Source organism: Zonotrichia leucophrys, chromosome 1 (assembly GCF_028769735.1).
Source record: "Zonotrichia leucophrys gambelii isolate GWCS_2022_RI chromosome 1, RI_Zleu_2.0, whole genome shotgun sequence".
Lineage (NCBI taxonomy): Eukaryota > Metazoa > Chordata > Aves > Passeriformes > Passerellidae > Zonotrichia > Zonotrichia leucophrys.
In genome coordinates, this window is record NC_088169.1 from 86787132 (window position 1) to 86810428 (window position 23297).

A 23297-nucleotide genomic window follows, 5' to 3' on the forward strand; every position below is an offset into this window, starting at 1 on the left:
GCTTTATTCCATGGTCACAGAGGTCTGAATCTTGGCAACAGCTCCAACAGAATCGCGAGCACATGGTCTTGTTACCTTTTTAAGCTCCCGGGGGAGGGGGAGGGAAGGGGCAGGGTCTCAGGGGAGGATGACACCTAGACAGGCCAATGACCTCTGGGCATAGGGGCATCTTTTGAACTTGACCAACCACACGACGACTTTCCTGGAACGTTAAGCCTGATTGACAGGACTCACTCAGCAAGGGGGCAAGGGGGAAGGGAGAGAGGTATGGGCACACCTGGGAAGGGACTCGGAAGTCTAAAACAGGACATTACAACACACCGCAACACTTGTCTGTCTGGGAAAAAATCTCAGGGCTGTGACTGAGAGCATGTCTCTCCAGTGCCATACTAGGGGTGAAAATGCCATGGTCCTAGTGCCCTAAGATCTCCTGCTTCCATAATTTTTCCCAAAACACCTGGCCTGTCTTTCTCCCCCACAACTAATCTCTCAGGCTTTCCCCTCCAAATGACATTGCCCTCATCCAGGCATAATAGCATTACCATTTTGCAAGAATCTACCTTTATGCTCTTTAATCAGCGACAATCTCCCCTGACAATTAATTCCTGCAGAGCTAATTCAGCGCTTGCAACTAAATACTGGAGAGAGATAAAAATACTGAGAAGCAGGTATGGAGGAAAAAACTCTTCCCCTGAAGATTGGGAGGGTGTACACTTCATCCAAGAGAGTTTCTCTGGTGGTTGCAACCATCCAGGCTTGAGCTCACAGTGCAGGGATGCAGCTCAGGCTCAACAATGACCACAGGTGACCTTAAGCCACACAGTCACTGTGACACTGCTTGGACAGGAATACACTCAGCACACAGCAGCCCACCTGCCTCCCAGAACAGGGAGGAAAACACCATCTCCATGCTCAGCCTTGCTGCCTGGGAAGAGCTGAAGGACCAGAGCATGCAGCTCCTGCAGTTCAACATCACACCTGTGCATGATGTAAGCTAAGAGATGCTCTCCCATCCTGCAGCACCTCCTCCAAAGACAACAGCATCCAGTCCAGGAGACAATGGATGTACTGTATCCTGCATGACAGGACAAAGGAGAATGGCTTTAAGGTGAAACAGGGTAGATTTAGATTAGGTATTAAGAAGAAATTCTTCCTTGTGAGAGTGGTGAGACACTGGACCAGGTTGTCCTGAGAAGCTGTGGATGCCACATCCACCAGGCTTCATTTGCTTCCCACAGGTGCAGTGATGCCCAAATTTGTCCTGGCTAGTGACCCATCCCAGCAGCAGGTCATAGCTTGGCAGGCTGAACCTGAACCCAGTGTCCCTCTTGCTGCAGAGAGAAAACAAGCCCTGGGTAAGGCCCAGAGGTGTTAAAGACAGACCCTAACCAAAGCCTGCAGCAATCCCATGGCATCATGGAAGCCCTCTGTACCCAAGGAAAGAACTTGGGACAGTGATGATTAGAAGAGATTAACTCTTTCCCCACAGGGTAGATGAGTCTCTTCTACCTTACATCATCATCATTTTTTCCACAGGGAATCAACAGACACAGCAGATGCCCCAAATCTCCCCTTATTTTTGCCATCCATCCTGCACCCCCTTCTACTCATCTTTGTGCCACCCCTTCTTATTTACCCACCTCCCAGCCATCCAGACCAGCTCACCCAAAGCACAGACCAAACCTCTCACTTCCAAGGTGTGCTGCCAGCACTCCTGTCCCAAAAGGAGAGGGCAAAACTCAGCTTGAGGACCAGGCTGAGATTTCCACTGGCGGTGGTACTACTTGCTGGATACAGATTTCCCTCTCCTTTGCACGGCAGCATACAGAGCACAAGGGAAAGAAGTTTCAAGCAAGGTGTTGGGATTTGAGCTAAGCTCAAAAGTTCTGCTTCACTTCTAATGCAGCAGCCGAGCGCTGCTGCCAAAAGGAGCTGCTGATGCTGCCTGAGTGATCTCCAAACTCTGCTTTGGCAAGGCAACAAGCAGCCAGCTTTGTTTTTAAGTGGATTCACTGGACAGGGCTCTCCAGGACCCCCTTCCCTGCCCAGGCTGATGCTGTGGTTTCCCTCCCTCCGAAGCACTCCAGTAATTGGCTTCCTGGCCTCGCCGGGCCGCATCACGAAGGCGTCCAGCAAACAACCACCGGAGCCAAAACACGATTAGAGGGCTCAAACAGCTGCTCCCTCTGCAAAGATCTGGCATCCAGAGCAGGGCTGGAGGCCAAGGAAAGCAGGGAGGGAGGGAGGACACCCTGCTGGAAATAATAAGGCTGAGCCCGTTCCAGGAAAGGCTGCAGTGCCGGATGCAGGAGGAAGTTGAAGCAAAACAGCCTGACCAGGGAAGGGACCAGAACTGTTCCTCATCCTCTCCCTTTCCTCTCTGCCCAGAAAAACCACAAACAAAAGGGAAAGCACTGCAGAGATTGGGGGTTTTGTTGTTTTGCTGGGGTTTTTTTGCCAAAGCAGCCTCAAGCTTTGGGAGTGCATGGAGGAACAGGGAGGATGCTGGAAGCACAGCTGGGGAGGCAGAGATGCACACATGGAGGACGAACTGTTTAGATCCGTACTAGCACCACGGAAGTATGAGGAAATGAGATCCTGCCTCTGCCAAAGCACATTCCCAGCACCCCAGCGAGTTCACTGTGGTTGCTTTTCACATGCAAGTGCTTTATCTGAAAAATCACAGAATGGTTTTCATTCAGAAGGACCTTCAAGATCACATAGTTCTGACTGCCCTGCTGTGGCCAGGAACACCTTCCATTAGACCACATTGCTCAAAGCCCATCCACCCAGCCTTGAACACTTCCAGGAATACAGCAGCTACAGCTTCTCAGGGTACAGTTTATCTCCTAAGTCTGATTTCTTTCCCTAGATCACAGATGACAACTTTTCTGAGAAAGCAAGTGGTTGTTTTTAATAGTGGACAGCATTTATTTCCATTCTCCACCCACTCTGTTCTCACAGCAAAGCCAGAGACACTATGAGCTCTTATGTTTTATCACAGTTTTACCTCAAACACTCCAGAACAACCCATGGCCATGGCCCTGAGAGATAAAAGTGTGTGCACAACATCCCTTCCCTGTAAACAGTATTCCTGGGACTGGGGATTCCATTTCTTGGTAAGGCAATCCCCAAAACAGCATCTGCCAAAAGCTGGGAGTATCACTACTTGTTTTGTTCTGAAAGAGATTTAACTGTGATTGCCTAAGATAAGATTTGCTGGTTGTAATAGAAACAAGATGTTTCTGTGGTTTAATAACTGCACCATGCCATTCAATAGCACACAAGCAGAACAGTTGATTTAAGCTTCATGGACATTTCGGACTCTACTGAATCCTGCATTAACTTGGAAAAGCTGATAGTGATTGCTTTCTTGCAGAAGATGCTGGGATTTTTCCTGGACTCCCTCCCTTGGAAAGCCAGTGTGAATTCAGGCAGAATCAGGTCCAGCAACTAAAAATGTCATTTTGCATTTTCTGCTGGCACAAAGCAATTCTCCCTGTGAAATTGAGTTACTTTTGCTGAAATGAACAATTGAGAGAAAGAACATAGAGAAAGGCCTTTGAGAAAGAGGTTTCTCGAAACTTCAGCAGCAAACAGGGCAGGTGTGAGCTCATATTCTTTTTTTAATGGTGATTCTGTGGTCAAGGCAGCTGAGCGGGTTGGATCAAACAATCCAACCAGACAGAGGCATCATGAGTCTGCCACTGCTGAGCATGCATTCCTTCTGGCACACAAACTGCTGGCAAAATTCCCTTTATCTGGCGCACAGGCAGCAAAACAAGGACCACCTCTGTGCCTTGCTAAGCCACAGGACCTTGCTGGCACATGGGACCCACTTCCAGCTTCCATTCCCACTGACAGCCCATGCCAGAAAGAGCCCTGGTCCAACATTCTATGCAAATTGCTTCAATGATCCTCTCCTACCCAAACAGTTCTATGATCCTATGAAACTGCAGGATGACTGGAAAAAGTCTGAGTTCACTCTCTGTTTCAGCAGGGATGGGTCTGAACTAGGTGAGTATGACACCTTGCAGATGAGGTTCAGAAAGCTTTCTTAGCTTTCACGAACTCATGCTCTGCAGAGCAAGGCAGCAAAAGGATAATACCTGCCTGAACACCAAGGGCTGCAAGTGAGATGAAAGGCAGAAAAGCAGATGGAGAAAAGCTCTGAGATGCTCAGCAGAACACAAGGAATCTTTGTCCCTCTGCAAAGGGATCCCACCCTCTGTCTCTAGACATGGAGCTGAAGTAATGTGTGTAACCTGACTGCAAATCAGCAAGGGAGTATCAAATAGATCCCCACCTTTTAATCCCAGAGAAAGTTGTTTAGAAAGTCTCAGCTATCACCTGCCTGCTGTACAAATGGGATGTGCACAGTGTATTCATGCTGGCCCCCACAGTGAGACCAAACCATGTCAGCCCTGTGTTCAGAAGGCAGCTGTGCACAAAGCCTCTTTTCCTTCCAGCAGACAAGGGGAACAAACTAAAAGACACACAGGGCTTTGCACAAATCCAGCGTCCAGGCAGAGCTGGAGTGGAAGACACAAAGGCAGAGCAGAGGGAAGTGAGGTATCCTCCCACAAGGAGCCCACTGGGATGCTGGAGGGCTCAGCCCCTCTGGCCACACAACAAGAGTCAGTTCAGCTCCTTCTCTCCCTGCACACAAAGCCTTTTGTGCACCCCCTCCAGACGGCCCTCGCCCAGACAGACACAGCACTGTTTTGGGCAATGCCAGCTGATTTTCTGGGCTGTCAGCGGGGGCAAAGACAATGACGGCAGCTCAGGCACCCCCACAACACTCAAATGCCACCAAGTCACGTGTGGAAAAGGACAGGCTGGGCAGAGAGGGCTGCTGCTCCCCACAGGGAGGGAAGAAAACCCTGGTGTGTGAGATGCTGGGATACTGCCACTCCCCAGCCACAATTATCACAGCTCCCTGGGACTCCTTATGCTTCGTGGCAGTCAAGAGCACTGCACTCATGGGCAACTCCAAGCAGACAGCCATAAGACATACAAATTCCCCCTACTGCCCGCAGGTCCTGATGTGTATCCTTTGGGCTGGCACTGAGGACAGCAGAAGAGGGACTGGCAATGCTGGGGACAGGCAATGTCATCCCCAGCCTCCTGCAGCCTACCTTCATGACAGACACAGCAGCACAGAGGTTTTTGCACAGAAGAGGAAGGATGGGTATAACCACCCTCTCCCCCAAAGATCCCAAAACCATCTCACCTACCCAAAGCTTATCTTCTTTTCCCCTTCCAAATGGACCACCAAGAGTATTCCAGTGGAACGTGTCCCTGTCCTTGGCAGGAGGGTTGGAACTAATTCTTTAAGGTCTCTTCCAGCTCAAACCATTCTGTGATTCAGAGATAACACTCTGCCTTGCTGGACCCACCAGCCTTACAGGAGTACACAACACCAACCCAGCTGCAAACCATCTCTCTGGTTTATGCATGGGGGAAATGAGTCACAGAAAAGCCTCCTTTGCTCTTAGACCTCACTGGATGCAGAGAAGCTTGGACCTGAGTGCAGCAGGTCTGCCTGGCACCCTAGAGGCTCACAATATCAGGTCTGGGTAAATATTAAATGTTGCTGGGGAGAGGAGATGTTGACTGGGGCTTGACAGCCTTGGTAAAGGGCGCACTGTGCGTTTTTAGGGACACCTGAGAGCAGAGATGGTAGGAAGCAGTGCTGAGGGGCAAGGAGATGGGGCACTTACTTTGGGTCGCTTCCACTGGATGCCCTGAATCCTTGACTTGTAGAAGAGGGAGTCGTCGTTGGCGGGGAAGAGCGGGTCCTCGAAGAGCTGCTTCCGCCGCTGGCACTCCTTCTTCAGCGAGGCGTAGCGCTGGTTCTCGTAGGGCTTCACTGAGGAAAACATCCTTCCCCACCGGCTCTGGAGGACAGGCAGAGCAGCAATGAGATGGGGCACGGGCTGCCCAGGGACACTCAACCCTCCTCTGCCACTCTTGAGGGGTAGCACCAAGATATGGTGGCTGAAGACAACCAGCTCTGAGCCCAAGAGTACCTTGTTGATCCGTCTGGGTTGGGGACTCCCATTTATCCCCCAAGCTGGCAAAACGACACCAAACCAGGCATAGCAGTAGATAATAACTGGTGCCCTGCTTCCCAACAAATTTCTAACTAATTTGGGAAAAACACAGCCCTCAGAGGCAAAGGAGGAAGGGACACCCCCTGCAAGATGGGTGTGCACAGCTGTGGGGGCTGAGCCCTACCCAGAGCACCCCCACCACAGAGCCTCAACTCGCAAAACTGTGCGTTTCATGATTTTGTCAGAGGCACCAATTTCTCAGCAGACTTTATCAGATTGGTTTTTAATTAAAAAAAAGGTCTCCTGGCAGAGCACTGCGTGTTTCTGGATTAATTATTCTTTCCTGACAAGCGTCTTGCTTCCAGGGCAGAGATGTGCATTTAGCAACCCAGACAACAGCAGGAAACCATTGCTCAAATGCCCCCCAGAGAGAGCTCAGCACTTCTCCACCACCCCTGCCTTTCGGTCACTGGTACCAACCCCTTTGCTCAGGCATAAGGAAAAGGAGTGCTCTGCATAGCTCCCCACTACCTAATCACAGACTTCTTCCAGAACTCCTTCCGTAAAGTTTCTCTGTATTTATTTTTAACAGCTATGTACACTCCTTATCTCTCCCCAAAATGGGATGTCCTTTTTCAAAAGCTGGCCATTAGTGACCTCAGTCTGGAAATATCTAGTGTGGTTTCCTAAAGAAATGGGAATGTTTGTGCTACAAAACCATGGAAGCATGGAATCATTCAGGTCAGAAAGGACCTCTAAGGTCACCTATGCACCAACCCAGCAGTGCCAAGCCCACTGCTAAAGCACGCTCCTAAGTGACATAATCCCAGCTTTAGTCTCCAACATGGTAAAACTAAGGGTGCTCCATCCAGTGGGTGGATGCACCCAGCGGGCTGACCTCTCATCCCTCCTGGTGAGACATATAGAAACCATATGCTTGCTGTGGTATCACAATACGCGGTGGGATAATGAAGTTGTGATAATGGCTAATCAGAAGCAGCTAATTTGTAAGCACCCAAAATCCCAAGGATTATTTGACCACTGATGGCTGGCACCAATTTAAGCAGCAGTGTGACATCCCATGTTAATGAGCCACTAGGATTAGCAGAAGGAAAGTAGGTGTCTGAGAGCTAACTAATGCCCATTCTGATGATCCAGGAGCATTGCCCACCCAGCCAGCCTTCTCTCCTCTGGGAGAGACAAAAACACTTGACTAATGGAAAGCTGAAGAGCAAAGCACAGGTTTTAATTGACAACATTTATCAGCTTGATTAGCAGCACAAGTGCTCATCACTCAGAGCTTAAGTGAACCCAAAATAATCCCCTTGCTGGCTGCTCCACAGGTCTGTGCTATTGAGGAGGAATTGCAAAAGCAGCTCGTGGGGATTTTCTCCCTCCCATCAGTACCAGATGCTTTGTAGCATCCCAGATGACACAAAGAGGCCCAAGTGGATCACCTGCCCTCAGAAAAGCCTTAAAAATAAATGGCCTGATATAAACCTGTAGCCATGATATTTTCTGAAAAATCCTTTCCTTAGGATTTTTTCTCCTGAGAAGCTGTGAGGCCTCAGGAACAAAATGTAAACAATGGTTATCTGCTGCTGTGGAATGCAACAGGTGCATCTGTGATTGGTCTCATGCAGTTGTTTCTAATTAATGGCCAATCACAGCCAGCTGGCTCGGACTCTCAGTCCGAGACACAAGCCTTTGTTATCATTCCTTCTTATGCTATTCTTAGCTAGCCTTCTGATGAAATCCTTTCTTCTATTCTTTTAGTATAGTTTTAATGTAGTGTATATCATAAAACAATGACTCAAGCTTTCTGAAACAAGGAATCAGATCCCTGTCTCTTCCCTCATCCTTAGACCCCTGTGAACACGGTCACATAAACCCCCAAATAATACACCAAATTTACTCCTTGTGGAAAGGCTGGCAGCCTCATTGGGCAGTCAGGGAATGCACCCAGCAGTCCAATCCACCCTGCTAAGAGGGCCAGGGAAGGCACTGGCCTTCAGATCTCCAGCAGAGGAAGGGGTGAAAAATAAGAGATTTACCCAGGGAGGTCATGGGGACATCTGGCACTGAACAAGCTGCTTTTGAGTGACAGTGAGGCCAAGACCTTCACAGTGATAGCACTCAGTGCTAAAGAGACACGGGGAAAGTAGCAGTGCTGGGAAAGGATGGTTGGCAACTGCCTTCTGCAGGAATACAACAGGCTGAGAGAGGAGGAAGGTGCTGTTAGCTGACATGCAAGATGAATTGCTTGGACTGGTGCATGAACTGGGCTGAAAGACATAAGAGGATATTTCCATGGGAGGTTGTGCAGAAAGAATCAGTGGGATTAGGAAGGGAGCCTGGAAGGGAAGGGAGGAGGGAGGTCTGGTGCCTTTCTAATAGCCATGCTCAAGTTAAAGGCAAGAATTTTAGGTTTGATGTAGGAGATGCCGGATGCTTCTCTGCAGCCTGTACCATGGCCAAGGGCTGGCACTTGGCTGCTCATTCATAAAATTACTGCTACACCCTGCAGCTTGGAGCTGTGCTTTCCAGTGATCGCTGCAACACTGACTTTCACAAGACACCCTGCGCAATGTCCATCCCTATGAGAACAGGGTGGCAGTCATCTCAGCCAAGGAGTTCCAGCATTTCTGATGCCCAGATCTGCCTGAAATTTGCCCTGCTATCCCACCCTACAGTGACTGTCACCTTGCCAGCCATCTGTCCTCGCTGCAGGGCTACTCTCACATGACAGCCTCTAGATGGATTTGAGTTGCAAAGGAAATGCCAAGCAGAAGGGGAAGGGACACTGTTCAGGATCATTTAGAAAAACAAACAAATAATAAATAAAACACCTTGCAAAATAATTAAAAGGAAAGGGCAGAGGGAATGTTCTTAGGGCAGCGTTAAAATTCATTACTCTCTCTAATTTGCAGCATTTCATGCTTACCAGGCTGAACTTCACCTCTGCCACGTTAAAATGCCCAAAGGCTGTCTAATTACTCTTTGCCTTCTTGGACCAAGCTCAGCTGCTCCAGGAGCGCAAGAAGTGGGTGTTTTCATGCCTGATTTGAATTAACAACTCTACACTTGCATATGCATGTGTTTGCCTGTGAGCAGGGAAGGGAATCTGCACTCACCACTCAGCACGAATTTTTATTAACAGTGGTCTGATTCCAACCTCAGTCCTGCCATGAAGGAGTTAAACAAAAAAACACTTTGTTGGAAGACTGAGCCAGACTTATGACTCAGAGGTGTTGTGGACTCCCCTTTTCACTCCAGCATCACCCAGGTGCTCCAGCTCCTGCCAGCTGCTAACAGCCATGGCTCTAAGAACTGCAAAAGGGAGAAGGATTGAAAGTGTTTGCACTGGCCAGGACCAAATACCTGCTGAAAGGCTCCTCCCCTCCAAACATCTTCCTCTCCTTGCCTTCCAGCTCAGAGGCTCCTTGGGTGGCTGGCATGGGCTCACCAAGCTTGTGCTATGCAAGGCTGCAGTCTGGCCAGGAGCAAAGCCTCCTTGCTTGCAGATCCTACAGCTGCCTGCTTCCAGGTCAGACAAAACACTTTGTTCCAAAGGACAGGATCTGCTGCCCTTCAGCTCTGCTCCCACTAAACAGGAGAGGGCTTTGATATCACATTGCAAAGCAGAGGATCAGCCAAGGAGAAGACAAAGCAGGAACCAGGCATGTGGTTGCACAACCCTCAACCAGGTGAAATGTTATGGGGCTCAGTAGTGGGGTGTTCAGAGCAGCAGGCAGGCTTTTTATAAATATGTTATTTAAATAATTTTTTACAGCCTCCTTGGGTGTTTCTGTTGACAGACATGTGGCAACATCAGGATTATCCTCTCACCTACCAACGCAGAAGTCCAGCTCAGCAGAGGAAACCCTGTTAATGCAAGGAGAGCTTTACACACTGTTTCTTCAGGGTCCAGAGAACAAGAAGAAGCAGTTGAATTGCCACTCACTGTTTACACTGAACATGAGCACTCCACACCTCTTGGCCAACAACTCTATGCCAACCACGAACAAAAAAGCCTCAAGTCATCTTAGAATGATAGAATGGTTTTGGTTGGAAGGGACCTTCAAGATCCTCTAGTTCCAACCCTCCTCACACAGCTCCTCTTGGCAACCTGTGCCAGTGCCTGTGCCACTCCCAAAGCCCTTTCCCACTCCCAGCTGTGCATGCACCTAGGTTTGCTTTGGACCCCAAATGGCATGGCCCAGAGCCAGCAGCACAGGGCAGCATCCTGCATTAGCAATGCCCACAGGGAGGGGAAGCTGAAACCGCACTGATGGAAATCAGAAAACAAGACATCATTTCTTCTCAAATTGACTGTGGTTAACCAGGGAAGATAATTCTCATGGGAAGTTACAGGTAGCTCGTGTCCAGATGTTTTTGAGCACAGTTGGACATCTTTACAGAGCAGCTGCTTTAGCCAAAATGCAAATTACTGAACACTCACAGTGGTTACTTGCTGAAACAAAACTGTTGAAGAACAGAGCACTGAATATCCCCTTCTGGCCATTATCTCTTTTCTTCATCAGTTCATGTATCTGTTCTCATTTAAGAGCTAAAGGTGAAACAATAATTTTCACTCTTAATTATGTTTATATCAAGCTCTGATTTTAATCAGTGATTTGCTACAGCACAGATGGCATCCAAATCAGGACACCTTAACACGGCACCTTTCAGCCTGAGGGTTAATTTTGCATGAGCAACCACAGGGACTAGCTGCTCCCCCTCAGAAACTCAGAGTGGTAGATTTAGCTCCAAAAAAACATCCTGGTGGGGCTAAGGGCTGTTTGTTCTAAGTGAGTAAACCCTCTGGCTTTTTGCAAGCATATAAGTAGAGCAAATGCTCCCTGATGGATCCTCCTCCTCCATGAAGCAGGAAAAAGCATCACTCTGCAGAGATCCTGGTCCCTTCTGCAAAGCACTCCAAGACCTGCAAAGGAATTTGCTGTCTAACAGCTGGCTATTACAGAAAATAAACTCAAAAAAAATGTCCTTTTGACAAGGGCATGTAGTGATAGGACAATCTGGAATAGCTTTAAACTGAAAGGGAATAGGTTTAGATTTGACATCAGGAAGAGATTCTTCCCTGTGAAGGCGGTGAGGCACTTGCACAGGTTGCACAGAGAAGCTGTGGCTGCCCCATCCCTGGAAGTGCTCAAGGCCAGGCTGGATGGAGCTCTGAGCACCCTGGTCTAGTGGAGGGTGTCCCTGCCCATGGCAGAGGGTTGGAACTGGAAGGTCTTTAAGGCACTTCCAACCCAAACCATTCTACAGGTGTATGAACCAAGAGCAATCTTTCATTAAAAAGCGCATTTGCACCCGGGCCAGGGAAAGGGCAGGGTCACACATCCTGGCAGAAAGCTGCTGCAAGTGACTCCATATCACCAAAACATGCCTGGCTGTCAGCATCTGCACAAAATCAGCTGCAGATAAGATGTCACATTTGGAGGCTGTTTCCGGCAATGCACAGGGATCTTTATCACACTTGCTGTATTTCCTCTGGATTTTTTTCCACCAGAACATCACTCCTTTGTTGCTTAACAGCAAAATGATAGCACAGGGAGAGACATAGCCAGTCAGCAGGTCTGCATGCATGGATTGGGATATTTTGTTCCTGGGAAGGCCAGGGTTAACAGGGGGGTCTGGGCATCCTTGAACACCCATCTCCTTTAGGAGCTAGCCGGGTGTGCTGACCAGGAGCTCCCTTTCTGCTTGGATGACTCACACTGGGACAGAGGCCTTTGACTGGGGAGTTCCTCTTTCCTTGCAGCTATGAGTCACCAGTTTGCAAACAGTCAGATGTTGGAGCTGCAGGAGAAGAGGCAGCCCCACACTGGGAACACTCTCATAACCCTGTGCTGGCTCCAGCTCTGCCTGGCCAGAGCTCTGCACACAAATGGGGCTTGTGGCACCAGCCAGACCAGCCCTTCCCTCAGCACAGGCTCTAGGATCAGATGGGACTAGGACACATGTCTGAAAGCGTCCTGACACAGGAAGGAGTAATAAGCTCAAAGCAAAGCTGGTGGCAGCCTCTCCCACAGGACCAGAAAATGCAGGAGGCTGGAGGTATGCAGGAATAGCAGGGAGAAGAATGAAACAACAGGAAAAGTTGGTGGCAGAGAGACAGACCCAAAAGCAGTGGAAAGAGCAAGGCAGTAACGTGGCACCAGGCAGCCTGAAGGAAAGCAGAGATGTGCTGAATATATTCACCACTCAGGGCCCAGCTCAGCCCAATCCATTTGTGGTTTGGGGAGAACGAAGAAACTAAGTTGTGAGTTTCCTTCCACATGCTGTTTGGTCCCTCACCCAGCATTACTGCTTGTGTGATGTTAGGCTTGTTTCCCAGGTCACAGAAGGGTTAAAAACCCCTGGAGATCACCAGGAGCTGCAGGACAAGTAACAAAAGGTGAATTAATAGGCTCTGCCAGTGCCAAGTCCCTGGAGACAGACATGACTTCACTAACCCCTCGTGCCTCAGCACACCCTGACCCTGGTTAATAATTGTAAGGAGCACCACAGGGCCAGCAACACCAAAGCACTCCAAAGGTCACTCAGCAGCCAGTGCAGCTTCCAAAATAACACCTTGGTGCAGGAGAAGGCAGGAACCTTCTCCAGCACATGACACCGCTCATACAGAGCAGGTTTTCAGGCACTGGAAAAATACAGCCTAGGAAGAGCAGACTCACACACACGGAATCGAGCCACCTGCACCCATGGTCATCCAGACTCATGGCTCCTGCCTAGCCCAGGAGGGCTGTCACCCCACATGAGGATCATGTTGAACACAAACCACACACCCCATGAGGACACAGAGATGCTCTGCCCTTCTCAGCATCCATTTTGATCACCAGAAGAGGAGGGGAGAGGATGCTATCTTTGCAGGTTTGGACTGAGAACGTGTTTTTATTATTTATTCAGCATTTCTAATTGAAGAGCAAGACCTGCTCCTTTTAAATCCAGTCACACTGACTCCAGTGAGAGCCTTGCACCACATCAATACACTCACACTGGTTTTCCTGCCAGCTGAGCAAAAAAAATTATGGTCTAAAGGCAGGCCTGTACCTTTATGAGATGGAAGGAAGGAAGGACTAGGACAGAAGAATAACAGCGCATTACTTGATGTAGCCATGTGTGCCTTTTTCTTGGGCATTATGGGTGACAGAGGTGTTTATTTAAGAGGTTGAGGAACTGGAAAATCCATTCAGAAAAGTCATCATTAATGCAGATAAAATGCAGCATGTCTCCATGCAAATGCTCTGCCTTCAATCGCTTCCGCAGCCTCTGGGATGATTAAAGCAATTGAACTTCAAACACGAATTGGGGAGGAGCAGAAGAGATAACGGGGCTGCAGCGACTCTGGGAGAGTGAGGAGAGGCAGCTGGATCCTCAAGATCATCCCTGCCAGGCCAGCTGGGATGTTTGTCCTTCTGGCTGACCCAGAGCATCCTTCCTGCAGCTTCAGCCCTGACCACCCCTGACAGCTTCACAGCCTGCCCCATCTCCCTCTGGAGCCTTCAAGGAGAGGATGGATGGGGCGTGTGGGACGTGTGCCTGCTCATGGCAGAGAACTGCAATGAGATGGTCTTCAGGACCCTTCCAACCCAAACCATTCTGTGACTCCATAACAACACCATTCCCAAGGCGATGGGTTTCTTCTGTCTCCATCACCTTTGCCCCTTGCTGCTGGCAGAGCACAAAACTCCATCCCCACAGATGCCCAGAGGTACGACCAAGTCCTTCAGGTCTCCTCTCGAGAGCTCCTGGCCATTCCCAGAAATGTATCCCTTGACCTGCTGCACTTCAAGCAGGATAGGAACTGCAATTCCAGAAGATGGAGGCAACCCAAATGCTTCTGACAATAGGCTCCACACCACAGGTTTCACCCCAGTCCTACAGCTGCTGGCCTCAAATCAGGTCTCAAACCTCTGCCAAGACTCCCACCTTTTGCTAATAAACCACTTCAGGATTTTCTCTTTGCCTGACCCAAACCTGAATAAAAGCACCAAGGCACTCTGTGAACAGGTCCAAGAAGGCACAAAGTCCACTTCAGACTTGGGTCCTCCCTCCTCAGTTTTCTCTTTGACAGGCCCTCAACCCACTTGCCAGTCACTTCCCAAAACCCACATCCTATAAATTCAAAAGTCACAATAGCAAACATCAGACCACACCTGGGTACTGACTGATAAAAACATTCTCCTTGTCTGTAAAACTTTCAGGATTGACCAGCAAAATCTGCTGGTTTTAAATTTAATTTTACCTCCTTTTCCCTCTCTGTCTTAACTGAATTTTTCTTACTGTGACTATTCTAAATCATCATGAGCACAAAAGTAATATTTGAAGGCTTGCAGCAACTGATAGTGCTGCTGTTTTGAACAGGTCTCTCTTAGACAGACGGGACCACCTCAAATCTGTGAGATTTATTAGAAATACTTGTTATTGGATCCACTCAGCTCTTACAAGCTGAAAGGTCTGAATGTAAGTTTCCACTGTCTTAATTTGAGCTCTTCAAACTGTTTCTGCCTTGGATGCTGCAACTCCCCCAACCTCCAATCAACTTTTCCCCCCATTATTCCTTCATTTCAGCAGTGCTGCTCTTCTCTAAACACAGAGGTAAGAGTTTGCCATACAACCCTTCGAGCAGAAAGGCTGCTGCTTTCTTCTGGCAGGGACTGGGCATAAACTTTCCCCTTCCTTCAGGGAGATGGATACAGGCCACAATGCTGGGCACTGCATCCACTCTGTGCTCCAGACACAGAGTAATGGAATGGTTTGGGTGGGAAGGGATCTTAAAGGTCATCAAGTCCAACACCTTCTGCCATGGACAGGTACACCTCTCACTTTTCAGGGAGGATTCCTCCTCTTATGAAGACCTATTGCTTTGTTGCAGCCCAGCAAGGCTGGTGCTTGCTCCTGCTGCCATGGCTGGCAGCCAATCCATCACCCTGCTCTCACCCAACCGAAAATGCCCACCACTGCTCTGGGGTCTGTCTGGATTCCCTGCACGGCCTGGCTTGCCCTCAGGAGGAGGCTCAGAGCATGTTCCTAACCCTTCTGAGCAGCAAGCAGAGAGTGTGGGATGAGCACAGCGCTCTGGGATCAGGACTAAGCCCCCTCTCCTCCTCTCCCAGACACTGCCCTGCCCCAAGCTCTGCATCTCTTGAGACACTGACGTTGCAGCAGCTCCCGGCTGGACGTCTGGGAGCAGGGATGAGATGCAGCCTGTGACACAGGGAGGGGTTTCACTCCCTTGCATGGGGCAGGACCCTGGCACAGCCCGTGTCAGATGCAATAAATCACCACTCCCCTGCTCCTGCATGAAGACCTGCCAGGATCCAAAGGCAACACTTGCTGGGCAGGCAGCCAGCACCCACCATCCCCATCCTGCACTCATGCAGCAGTGCTAGCCTGGCTCTGAAAAAGTAGAGTTTGCAGCTGCAGCTTTTATCAAATCAAGGCTTCCCCTTGCTCAGCAGAGAAATCACCTCCCTTAATCACCCCTAAGCAATTCTCACAGTATTTACACATGCTCAGACAACTGGTAGGACCAGCTCTTCAAGGACTTGGGAGCAACAAGCCTGCAAACATTTCATAGGAAGCTTCTGATTATCAGGGTGTGCCTCAGAAAATATAAAACAAATGAAGCCCAAACCCAGAGAGACAAACAGACATGCATCCTTCGTTCTATACAGGACAGGAGGAAATGGTGGAACAGCCCAGGAGGGGCTGTGAAGGGATAGAGTCAACCAAAGCCACCTGCATCCTGCACCATGGAGTCAGGGGAGATCAAACCAGTGGAAATGTTATGAAAACTGGGACAGAGGGTGCTTGCTGCAAGGGAGGGATGCCTTTTGTCACCCAGAGAAATGCCTGTATGGATTATTTGGAGATGTAACCAAAAGAACTCCAGCAACAAGCACAAAAACATGGGGCAACATGGCTTAAGGGAAGATAATGCAGGAGCAGAGCTGGAGCTTTGCCCTTTTCACCAGGAGCTCAGAGAGACCTGCTGCTGCCTGTCGTGCTGTAGCTACATTGGAAGCAATATTCTGGGTACCTTTCCTGGTCTGCCACAGCCCTGTTTGATAGCTATGTCTAGGTCACAGGATAACCCTTGAAGGAATCAGCCAGGGCTGCAGTCTCCCTCACGTAAGGATGAGCTGCAGCCAGGCAAGGAGAAAATTTCATAGAATGATGGAACTACAGAATGGTTTTGGTTGAAAAAGACCTTACAGATGATCTAGTTTCAACCCCTCTGCCATGAGGCATCTTTCACTAGACCAGGTTGCTCAAAGCCCCATCAAACCTGGCCTTGAACACTGCTGAGGATGGGGCATCCTCAGCTTTACTGGGTGACCTGTGCCAGTGCCTCAACATCCTCACAGGAAAGAATTTCTTCCTACCATCTAATCTGAACCTGCTCTCTCCCAGTTTGAAGCCATTCCCCCTTGTCCTATCTCCCCATGCCCTTGTAAAAAGTCTCAGCTCTCTTGCAGCCCCTTTATGTTCTGGAACGTGCTCAAAGGTCTCCTTGAACCCTTCTCTTCTCCAGGCTGAATAATTCCAACTCTCTCAGCCTGTTTTCATAGTGGAGGTGCTTCAGCCCTCTGACTGTCCTCATGGCCTCTCCTGGTGTCTTTCCAACACATCTGTCTACTGCTGGGGGCTGTGATAAGCTGGGAAAGTCCCTGCATGGTATGGAGAAGGAGCCCTCTCCCACAAATCATTTCAGAGCTTCACATCAGGGCTTCCAGCCTCCCAGCATGGGGCAGACTTTAGGTGGTTGGGATACTTTATAGTCCCCTCTCCCTTTAACCTTGGTTCCCAATGGATGGAAGTCACAGGACAGGAGGGAACAGAGCTGATGCTCAAATGGATGGTGGAATGACTAAAACTGATCATTTCTGCACAAGGGCAAACCAAGGGGCGGGGAGAGCTTTTCTCTGCCAGAAGAGTATTTTAAGGCAAAATGCATCAAAGTGTTATTGAACTGGGACACAAAAGCTGCAGGCAGGGGCTTAGGAGCTCAGTCCAGCCCCTCTGAAGGGCTGGACCAGGCCCAAAGGAGCCAAGCTCTGACCTAGATGCTGCAAACCCCGCGGGCTCCCAGCACGGCTTTGCAGGGGTATCATCTGTCACATCTCCAGTCCAGGAAGATCCCCAAAGCATGAGGATCTGCAATATTGGCTGAAAAACCCATGCATCACGCAGAAAAGCAAAAACTGTGAAGTCTCCTTGGCCCCAGAGTGGAGCAGAAAGGATTTTTTCCCAGAGAGGGTGAAAAACTCAATGGCAACCATTCCTATTTCCTTCCACGACCTCAAGAAGTCATCCCCATGTCAAAGGGGTGCCTCCTACAGTGCAAGCAAATTTAGAAGGAATAAGCTATGGATGAAAATTTTCCATGGTGTGAAAGGGAGAGCTCAGAGCAGGTAAAGGGTTAATGCAGCCAGACGAACGTAGCTTCCATGAAGCCACTGGGTCTGTGTCCCTTTTCTGCAGTGCCCAGAGCCTGGCCCTTTCTCCCTGGGTAATCAGCTGGAAGTGAGCAGAGCCGAGTGATCACCGCCCCTGTTCCCCACCCGTGACAGTGCCCCCGGGGCTGGGAGATGCAGGAGCCCCGTCTGGCCCCAGCAGGCCAGCACAAGCCCACTGCCGAGGCTTTGTGCCCCACAGCCCCTCAGAGGAGCAGCTGAAGGTGAAGGCATGAAGACATAAGGAAGTAAATGGTGCCCAAGCGTGCCCGGCCCCACCACGGCACGAGCAGAGGGCAACAAACACCTCTGGGTGGGCTGAGGAGGCTTCTCTGTGGAAGATTTCACCTCTGGACATCTGCAGAGAAAGGACTTGACAACTCTGGAGATTAGCGAGGAGGAAGAGAGAGAGAGTGCCTGATCCCAGCCTTCAAGGCACAGCTGCATCCTTCTCCTTCTCTCTGTATTAACCTGATGCTGCCCTGCTTGGAGAGAGCATTAGGAGAAGAATCTTGGCATCTCTGGACAGCCAAAAATATCCAATAATTAATGCACAAGCGTGAACAGATTTAGAGGATGCACTCGTTCTTCATATCATCATCCCCCAGCACAAATACTGCCTAAATTCCTCTTGGGATCAGAGCCAAAGCCTTTTTTAAAGCATGGATGCTTTGTTATTAATCTGTGCAGCAACCAGGAAAGGGAGAGATGGATTCATTTTTCTGAGGCATAATCAAAGACAAAAAATATCTCAGCTGGGCATCATCTGCTTCATGGCTGGTCTGGTCCCACATCAGGAAGACGGTGAGACCCGCTTGGCTAACACAGCCCTTCCCAAAGGAGACACCGGGACAGAGTGTCTGGACCACAGAGCCCTGCCCTCCCACACTGACAAATGCTAAGACCTCCTTGTATCACAGCCAAGCACCTTGCAAGAGAGGTGATGTGCTCTAATTCACACCCTCCCACTCTCCTCTGGTGTGACACAGTTGCAGAGCCTCTAGACAAGCCTCCTAAGCTAAACTGAATGAATTCACACCCCAGCACCAACACTGCCCTCAGTTTAAATCGCTCTTCTGCCTGCCTGGAGCTCACCCCTTGGATATATTTGGAGTCAGCAAGCACATCCTCACATCCAGCCTTTGTTTCGCTGGGCTTGGCTTTTATAGCCTCGTATAATAGCTCTCCATCCCTCTGAGCAGCTTCAGAGCCCTTTTCCCTGCACCTGCTCCAGGCTGAGTTAATCCCTCTCAAGCACCAGATCGAAGAGCCTGGTCCTTCCACGTTAACTCTTCCGTGCCCATGCCCCACAAACACCCTTTACCTGTCTCCCTTCGCCTTTTTGCAACACCCCCAGGGGCACCCAGGACCAAAGCAGCCCTGAACCCCCAGTCTCAGCTATCCCAAAACGATTCAATCCCTAAACACAGCACAAAGACCAGCACAGCGTGCCCCAGTGCACAGGCTGGTGTACAACTTAGGGGCCAGCCCCATTGCCTGAGCTCAGCTGCTGCCTCTGGCCGAGCACCCCATCCACCTCTCAGCTTGGTTTTGCAGGCGGATCTCAGCATGAAAAATGAGAATGAGCTCAGATCCTCCCTTAAAGGCTTTAAGCAGATTTAAGCTCTGCTGCGTGGGCCTAATCTGTCCAGCAGTGCCCTTTGTCACCTCCCCCAGCCCGCCCTGGCAGAAATCTTCTCCCCTGACATACTCCCATATGCACCGTGTAAACTGCCAGCACATCCAGGTAAAGGAGACCTGGAGCATCTCCTTTCCCCAAAAATGAGAGCACAGCTACAGGCCAGTCCCCTTCAGTAATAGTTGTGGGTTTCCATCTCCCTCCACCTCAGAGGCTTGAGAATACCCATGGCAGTTGTCAATCACCAGCTGAAAGCTCACTTGAACAGAAAATGCCATGGTGGACACAGCAGCTGGGCAGGGATTTTCCCGGGATTGTGGCCATGTCAAAGCCACACCTAATTCATTTCATACAGGGACTGGGGTGCTGATGACAGGGAGCAGGCTGGACTTGAGTCTGCTGCAAACCTGAGTGCCTTGGTCACGTCACTTTGCCCCTGTTTCATGTGTCACTGCTTTGCAGATGGCATTATTCCTTCTGTGTGTCATCATGGTGTCCTTACAACATGACAAAGGGGCTTGATTTCTACTCTGAGCAGGGCCTGCTAGAGCAAGCCCTGCTGGCTTCCTCAAAACCTGCTTTTCCTTTCACTCATGACTTGATCCTTAATTCTGGTGCCAACAAGAAAGTTTTTCCCAACCAGTTCTGGCACATGGCTGCTGGCAAGCACCAGCCACCGAGCGAGCCAGCCCCCATGCACACAGCAGCACCTGTACACAGGCACCCATGCAGGAGGGGTTCAGACCTCACATCCCACTCCTAAGGGTACAAAAAGGGTTTCTGAAAGAGCATCTCTCTCTCCCCCTGGGGTTTTACAACCCCACTGCCTGGGTCATGGGCTGGAGCTGAGCTCCAGGTGATTCACATGAAAGAGTTGCTTAAATAAGCAGGAGGCAGCTGATGTTCCTGGGAAGAGCAGGTGGAAATAGAATCCACCAGGACAGATATGCCTGTAGCAATATGTTGCACTGAGCAGGAGTGAGTGGTGAGCACTTGCATCAGGCTCTGCACCTCCATCCATGCCTGACTCTGCTGCTTCTCCCCTGCCCTAGTCCTTGCTGCCCCAAGGATGCTGCCAACAGGTGACTCCTGCTCTCACCTGTATCCCAAAATTCGTTCCTCAACTCACTGCTACCCTGAGCAGCAGGGCCAGCCAGGCTCCCTGCACCTTGGGCTACCTACTCTCCATGTGCAGAGCAAGGGGTGAGAGATGCAGCTCCAGGAACCCCGTGTTGCCTTCCCTCCAGTTTAACAGCGGTTCAGCTCACTTGGAACCCAGGCTGACCCGGGCAGGAGGATCCATGAAGATACAAGATGGGATGGAGATAAAAGGTGCCCTGGGGAAAGCCTGCAGCATGGTCCTTGCTGGATGCAGAAGACAAGCAGCTGAGGATTTAAGAGCATCCTCCACCATGCACTGAGCTCCCTGCTCTGCTTCCAGCTCCATTTGCCATGGCTGCACTCCCCATCAAGCTCAGAGCTAGCACAGCATCCAGGCAGAAACGGTAACTGGTGATAAATAACTGGTTATCTATCCAAGCACGACTCAGGCTGGATCTGCAGAGCCAGGCGTGCAGCCCACGCTCACCTGCAGCCACCAGAGTGGGAGGCCAGGGACAGAAGACCAGAGCCACATCCAGTGGGACACCCTCTGTAGAAAGCACCAAGCTAGTGTCTCAAGCTCAAAATAACATGTTTCAGGGAAGGAAGAAAGACTGGTATTTGGGAAATCCAGATTCCTATCTCACTTTGGAAACCCCAAAGCCATCAGTATCCTGCACCCCAGCAGCGAGTTTGCCTTTCTTGAGAGCAGGAGCTCTCTCTCGCCTTAACTTTCCAGGAGACTTTCCAAAAGCCCTGCGTTTGTCCCAGAAAAATGGAACAAAGAACAATACTGAAACCTCAGGATTTTTTCTCAGCGCAGAAATCCTGCTACTCTCCAGCCAGCACCCAGGCCTCGGTGCTCAAAGTTTCTGTCCAGCCCGGCTCTACAAGCTGAACTGGGGGGCACTTGTGGGGTTTTAACCATCCGGGATGCAACTTTCCCATGCACCACACCGAGTACCCCGACTTCAGCACCCCCAAACACCGGCGCTCACACCAGCGCTTGCAGAAGGCAAAGGCAGCAGCGTGCTCCGCGCAGGGGAGGCGCGGGGTGCCCGCTTCGGGCTTTTTTCCCCAAAATCCCTTTAGGCATTAGGCACACACATGCTCGCACAGCAACACACATGCCCCCACCCCGGAGTGCAGCTGCTGCGCGGCTCCCAAAGCCACAGGTGCCCCCGAGCATCCCCCGAGGACGCGGCGGGACCCCGGGCGGGGCGCGGAGCCGTCCCCCCGCGGCGGGAGCAGCGGCGGTTCTGCAGGGACGAGCCCCCCTCCCGGGGCCGGGGGTGCCTTACCTGCCCGGGGCTGGAGCGGTGCCCGGTGCCCGTGCCGGTGCCGCCGCTCCGGGCGCGCCGCTGCCCGCAGCGCTTCGCCTCCCGCAAGCACCGCCCCGACGGGCGGGCCGGGACCGGGACCGCGCCTGCGCCCCGCGCTCCGGGCGCCACGGAACCGGCACCGGCACCGGGGCACGCCGCGGAACCGGCACCGGCACTGCGAGTGGCACCGGGAATGGGAACCGGCACCGGGAATGGGAACCGGCGCTCGGATCGGGAATGGGAACCGGGAACCGGATAGCGAACCGGCACCGGGAACTCTCACTAGGAATGGGAACCGGCGCCGGAAACCGGCACTCCCCACTGCTGGGAACTGTGGTCGCTACTGGGAGTGGGGACTGGCACCACCCGGTAGGGGGAAATGGGAACGGTGCCAGCTGGCGCTGGTCCAGAACTTGGGGACCAGTCTGGTGAACCGGGATCCAGGTCCAACATTCCCCGGGCACCAGGACCTGGCATCATCCAGAAAATGGGCCCGTCGTTGGGAACAGGAGCTGGCACCGGTTTGGGTAGGGAACAGGAATAGGGAACTGGGGCTACCCTGACACCAGCAGCACCAGCTGGGAGCTGGAACTGGGACCAGCACCTGCATACCCAGACACTGGCACGGCCACTGGGACCTTCCAGGCACTGGCACTTGGCCCAGTATTGCCCTGGCACCGGATAGTAGGACAAGGCACTGCCTGGGACCTTGCCCTGGCACTGGGAGCTGGACAAGCTGGAGCACCATGCACCACCATCAGCTGGGACACCGAGACACCAGCTGGGACTGGGAGGGATTGGGACACAACCCACGGAGGGTGCAGGGGAGAGTCATCAGAGATTGTAGGATTTGTGTGCAAAGGGCACATCCCCTGTAACGAATAGCATGGGACATGGTCACAGAGATCGAGGAGATGTGTTTTCCAGCCCAAGACCAAAGTTAATCCCCTTTTGTTTTTTGTAAGAGGGAAGCTGAGGCACTGGGAGAGGGGGATTCAAAGGCTGAGCATGCACTTGGCCCACCTGCACATCCATGGAGGTCCATGTGCAACAGGCATCGTGGGGCTGGTGATGGGCCAGGTGTCCAGACTGGTGGAAAGCTTTCCCAGCTCACAAACAGACATTCAAGAGGGGAAAACCAAACAAGAGCCGCACAAAAGTGCATCCTCCTTGGTGGGAAGGAGCCAGTGAGGTTTTACAGACCCACTGTCAGGGGCAGCTCTGATCTGATGTGCTGACTTGACACACGAGCCTCATTGGTAGTGTTTGTGGTTGATCATAATTTAAGCCAAAAATAGATGGCAAGGAAAGAACAACTAAAGAAAACATTTGGAAATTACAAGAATAAACTTCTCACATTTAAAATCGTGGGTGGTCAGACTCTTCTAAACAACAAAAAAACACAGGGCTAAAAAACCAGGGTTAGCTGTTGCCTGCCAGTGACAGCGTGAATGCTTGAGGACATCTGCTTGCCACATTAGCAGTAATGCAGTGAAATTTTGGTGATAAAATTAGAAAGGAGGCCGTGCCCAGAGCAGCACTGGCCTGGCACAGGCTTCTGTTCCCTTCGAGGTGTCACCTGCAGCTGTACGTGGTCACCACGAATCACATGAGTGATTCACCTCTGCTAGGACCAGCCATTTCCTCCAGTTTCTGATTATCTGAAACCCTCCTGGACTTCTCATATTACGGC

At 50.9% G+C, this 23297-nt stretch overlaps 1 protein-coding gene across 1 annotated transcript in view; it reads right to left on the minus strand.

The window, feature by feature from the left end:
- CAPN5 (calpain 5) overlaps positions 1-21700 on the minus strand; it is a 53010-nt gene extending 31310 nt beyond the window's left edge. The window contains exons 1-2 of the mRNA XM_064720509.1: positions 21584-21700; positions 5724-5900 (exon numbers count right to left, since the gene is read on the minus strand). Coding sequence (XP_064576579.1) covers positions 5724-5885 — 162 coding nt within the window. The 5' untranslated portion in view covers positions 5886-5900; positions 21584-21700. The remainder of the gene's footprint in view (positions 1-5723; positions 5901-21583) is intronic.
- Between the last annotated feature and the right edge of the window lie 1597 nt (positions 21701-23297).